At 41.4% G+C, this 4,944-nt stretch overlaps 1 protein-coding gene across 1 annotated transcript; it reads left to right on the forward strand.

Annotated features, from left to right (window-relative positions):
* The first annotated feature begins 1,012 nt into the window (after nt 1–1,012).
* On the forward strand, nt 1,013–4,372 carry LOC129250330 (uncharacterized). The gene is made up of 3 exons (XM_054889962.1): nt 1,013–1,114; nt 3,636–4,090; nt 4,135–4,372. Exons 1-3 carry the CDS (start codon nt 1,013–1,015, stop codon nt 4,370–4,372), a joined length of 795 nt encoding a protein of 264 aa, XP_054745937.1.
* The last annotated feature ends 572 nt before the right edge of the window (nt 4,373–4,944 follow it).

The following is a 4,944-nucleotide window of genomic DNA, read 5'->3' on the forward strand; positions in this document are numbered from 1 at the left end:
GTTAGGCTCAGGAGCAGCTGTAAGCGGCCGCCAATAAGAAAATGACCTGGAGTTAAAACATCCAGGTCTTCTGGATTTTCTGAAAGAGGTACAAGAGGTCGCGAGTTAATTATAGCAGAGATTTGACATACCAATATACGTAGTTCATCGAAACCAAGAATTGCAGAGCCAAGAGTGCGGTACAGGTATTGTTTAGCCATTTTTACTGCGGCTTCCCACAAGCCGCCGAAATGTGGTGAACGAGGTGGTATGAATCGTCAGTCGAAACCATTGTTGAGGCAGTGAACGTGAACCTTGCTGCGGTGCTCTTCGCTTACGAGTAGGCGTTTTAGGTCCCTCAACTCGTTCTTAGCGCCTACGAAATTGGTTCCGTTATCTGACCAAATACAGCTTGGCATGCCGCGTGTTGCCGTAAATCTTCTTAGGCGACCACCAACTCGAACTAAACCAAAATCATCTAGAAACGGCGATAGAGAAGAAATGCTACTCGCCGAATGTACGCATCGATTTTGTTTCAAGGCAATGTATTCTGGCCAAAGCTGAGCTCTTTGAACCATGCGAATTAGCATTTGAGTTCCAAGATGTATATTTTCGCATGTAAGATGTGATGATTTTAACGATCTTGCAGTGGTGATGAACTTGTGTACGTATCCAAATATGCGTTGCATCTTGGTGAAGGAGTTGATGTACTTAAAGGAAAGCGAGATGTCGATTCGATTATTCATGGATACCAGAACCTTTTGACGAATTTCCGGGAGTTTAGTTTGAGGCACAATAGAATTCGGCCAATTACAATCTTCTTCTTGCTGGAACGGGAGTCCATGCTTCCACAAATTTGATTGTGAGAGTTCTCAGGGAGCGGCTCCCCTAGATAAGATGTCAGCAGGATTCAAAGAGGTGGGGACGTAACGACACTGCATACCTTCTGTAAGTTGTTGTATGGCACATACTCGGTTGGCGACAAATACGCTAAATTTTGACGGTTCATCTTGTAACCAGGATAATACGGCAGATGAATCTGACCAGCAATAACAACGACTCGCGAAAAGCTTCAATTTTTTCGTTAATGAATTGTGCGAGTAAGGCGGCGGCACAAAGCTCCAGTTTAGGTACGGTTAGCGTCTTCAAAGGGGCAACAAGAGCCTTTGATTAAAGAAGATGAACATGAGCGTTGTCATCTCTGACTGAACGCGCATAACCAGAAACACCGAATGCTTCGAGACTAGCATCGCAAAAGCATGTAGTTCATGAGTGGCTCCAGGCTGCAATATGTAACGCGGAAATGATAAATACTGCACATCTGTGAATTCTTTGCAAAAGGCCGACCAATCTGTGTCCAGTGAGAGCCGTAAACTCTCGTCCCGTTCGAGCCTGTCTCTCCACATTCGATGTAACAGAATTTTCGCCCTAGTCAGGGTGGGGCCGATAAAACCTAGCGGGTCGTAACAGCAGAGAATGCAATGAGAAGGAGCAAATGTTAAATAAGCTTTTTTCGAGTACTAATTTGTAGATTCATACTAAGGAGTTTTCAAATTCAACTTTCCTCACTAGTGGGGGATTGCAGATATTTACCACGCAAGTTGAGGGTTTCTATATTTACTTACCACGCTAGGACAGGAATTCAGATTTTTTCTGCGTTTACCACACTACTAAGGAATTTCATAAGATTTTTCGGCACACTACTAATGAAATCGACTTATTTCATGCCCACAGCGAAGCGAATAAATTTGCGATTAAGAAGGCCGCGCGGCAGTTAATTTGTGGTGCAGAAGCTAAAGTCGGCGTAATTATTCGTTTTGTTTTTTGGTACGTATTTAATTCAGGTTCAAGTCCTGAAGTCATATTTTTTTTCTTGCACATATTTTTTTTAACAATTCAAATCAGGAAAATTTGGTAAAATTTTTGAGTTTATTTTAATTAAAATTTCTTTAAAATACTGTTTTTTTGTATTTCATAAATGGAAATTTCTTTTCGGTATAAAATAGTTCATACTGGATATGACCTAATTTTTATATAAATCAATCAAAACAAAACATATGTACATACATATTATATGTCTTTAACCTCTTTCATCAAATCCAATATTATATTGATGAGAAAATATCATCAAAGCCAAACGCACATACACACATACATATGCATATAATTACGCATACAAACTTTCAACTAACGCAGAATATATGCATATAAAACCGCGAATCGAATAAATCACTGATTTAGAAAAGTTCATAAGTAATTATAGATTAGCGCAATCGTGAAAGACGTGTCGTGTATGCAGTACATCGTCCCATATTTGACTCAGGTTCAAGTCCCTTAGGTATTTTTCTTTGTTCGATATTTTTATTTAATTTTTTGTGTTTGGTTTAATTAGAATTGATTTAAATAGTGTATTCAGGTTTTTCTAATACCTGTTATTTAGAAATTAATTTTTGTATATAACATTATTCATACTTCTTTTGAATTGATTTATATGTAAAACAGCTGTTGGATCACCCTTTATGCTTCAATTACTACTCAAATAACTTACACCTAATTAACACTCAATATGTACAAATAAACATCCACTCATTGTAAATTTGCATACATACACACACACACACATAGTCAATATTACTAATTATTGCTCTCTAATTCTCTTTTGGTCTGATAAATCTTTCGCTTGTAAATAATTAGCATGAATTTCAATAAATGAGTCTTGTCTTATCGCTCACATCAAGCAGTTCACTACATTCTTTTTGGTTCGGAAATGATTTCGCAAGTTTTGCATGGACACATACAATACATTTTGGATTTCGGTACTCTTTTTGTTTTCGCTGTGCAAGATATACACCCCCATTTTCTCGGTTTTTTCGTCATCCAAGAAAAAGGCTTCTTGGACCAAACATTTTGGCGCCCAACGTGGGGCACGTGTATATCCCGCATAAAGTGAATCGCCTGATTCTTCATCATCTAACGGCTGGAGCAATAACAGCAATCAACCAATCCGCTAGAGCAACAACAACAATCAACTAATTCGCATTGTTGCTGCATTGTAACCTCTTGCTAGCAGTTAATTCCTATCGTGGATTTTTTCTGTCGTGCATATGTTTGGCAAGCAAACAATAAATTTCGTCACTCCAAAAGGTCGAATTCACCGTTCGTTGGAAACGTATACCGCTGCGCTGCTAAAACAAGCCGTTAACATCGCGTCGCTCTGTTTGTGCATTTCTTTGTATTTTGTTTTGCTGTCGCCTGCGTCAACATTTGACCGCCAGCACAACAGTCAGTTACCCAGCAGGAATATTTTCGCAACATCACATCGTGTTTAGCAACATTATCTCTTGAAGAAGGCAAGCGTAAGCGCTCCAACATAAAGCGCAACATTTCGCGTATTAAATCGATCGTCGAAGCGGCAAGGGAGTCAGATGATAAACTTTCCAATGCTGAGCTTCAGTGTCGACTAGGAATACTGGAATCTTACTTCAAGCAGGCCTTATCCGTCCAAGCTGATATTGAGGATTTAGATCCAACTGACAAAATTTAATGACGATTACGCAGACTACAAGAACTTCACCACTTCATTTACCCAGATTATTGCTCGTGAACCAAGACTGTCGAACATCGAAAAATTTAATTACCTTTTAACTTGTTTAAAGGGTCCCCCGCTAGAAACTGTTAATGCATTCCAAGTCACTAGCGAAAACTATCCGAAGGCTTTGGATAGGCTCAAGCAACGGTTCGACAACCCAACGTTGATTTTTTTGGAAGGCATTGCCTCACTGTTCTCATTACCGGCACTGGAAAGGTCGAACGCTCAACAGCTGCGCAGTTTAGTAGACAAGGCATCGGCAATTTTTAGCTCCTTGGAGTCAGTGGGAACATTTGCAAACATCGCACAAGCATTGTTAATTAACATTGTGATGGGCAAGTGTGATCAGCAAACCAGAAACAAATGGAACGAGTCTGTGGACTACAAGTCGCTTCCAACTTGGTCACAGTGCACTCCAGTCGTGGAACGACATTGTCAGTTCTTGCACTCATGCGAGTCATCGTCACAACGAAAACCCGAGTCTGGCAAGCAAAATCGCGCAATCAATCGCATGCAAAATACGTCATTTGCTATCTATCTAACTCTAATTGTGTTCTTTGTTCCAGTTCCAACCATAAACTCGTCGGTTGCTTGAGGTTTAAGGAGATGAACACAAATCAACGCTTTGATCTCATCAAGAAGCATGATCTATGCATCAACTGCTTAGGCAATGGTCATAGAATGATTCAATTTCCGTCCAAGAATCGCTGCCGCTGTTGTAATCGAGCACACCACACGTTGTTGCATCATGAGAACGCATCTCAAACCACTCAAACAACTCCAGTGGCAGGTCCCGCATTCTAGCCTTCGGGGTCTACTCGACCTACATGGCAGACTTCATCTCAAGAATTGACAGCAACCCCCTCGCACATGGGTGCGTCGGAAGGTGGTCAGGTGATTCTTGCAACGGCTATGATCCTGGTCAAGGACGCTACGGGTACGTATAAGTTGGGCCGAGCCCTCCTAGATTCATGCTCTCAACTCAATTTCATCACTGATGATTTCGCGCAAAAACTACGCCTTCGTCGTGAGAAACATGATGTGGGCGTTCGAAGCATTGGAGACTCGCTAACCAGTCTTAAGGCGCGTACGACCACGACCATCAAATCGCGCACTTCAGCCTTTCAACGGTCACTTCAATTCGGAATCACCTCGCACATAGCATACCAGCCAGATGCCGAGATCGACACGTCCGGTTGGAGCTTGCCAGCCAATACCAAATTAGCAGACGAGATGTTTTTAAGCCCCGGCGCATAGACCTGTTGTTAGGAACAGAGGCCTTCTTTGATGCTCTTGCTGTTGGCCAAATTCGACTGGGTCCCAATTTACCGACGCTTCAGAAGACGTTGTTTGGTTGGGTCGTCTCTGGTAGGTTT

The sequence above is a fragment of the Anastrepha obliqua genome, chromosome 6 (assembly GCF_027943255.1).
Source record: "Anastrepha obliqua isolate idAnaObli1 chromosome 6, idAnaObli1_1.0, whole genome shotgun sequence".
NCBI lineage: Eukaryota > Metazoa > Arthropoda > Insecta > Diptera > Tephritidae > Anastrepha > Anastrepha obliqua.

Coding starts and splice junctions, on each gene's coding strand:
- LOC129250330 (XM_054889962.1), top strand. CDS start 1,013: ATGAATCTGACCAGCAATAACAACGACTCGCGAAAAGCTTCAATTTTT. Junction 1,115..3,635: donor AAAGCTCCAGTTTAGGTACG/GTTAGCGTCTTC, acceptor ACTTGTTTAAAG/GGTCCCCCGCTAGAAACTGT. Junction 4,091..4,134: donor ATCAATCGCATGCAAAATAC/GTCATTTGCTAT, acceptor TCTTTGTTCCAG/TTCCAACCATAAACTCGTCG.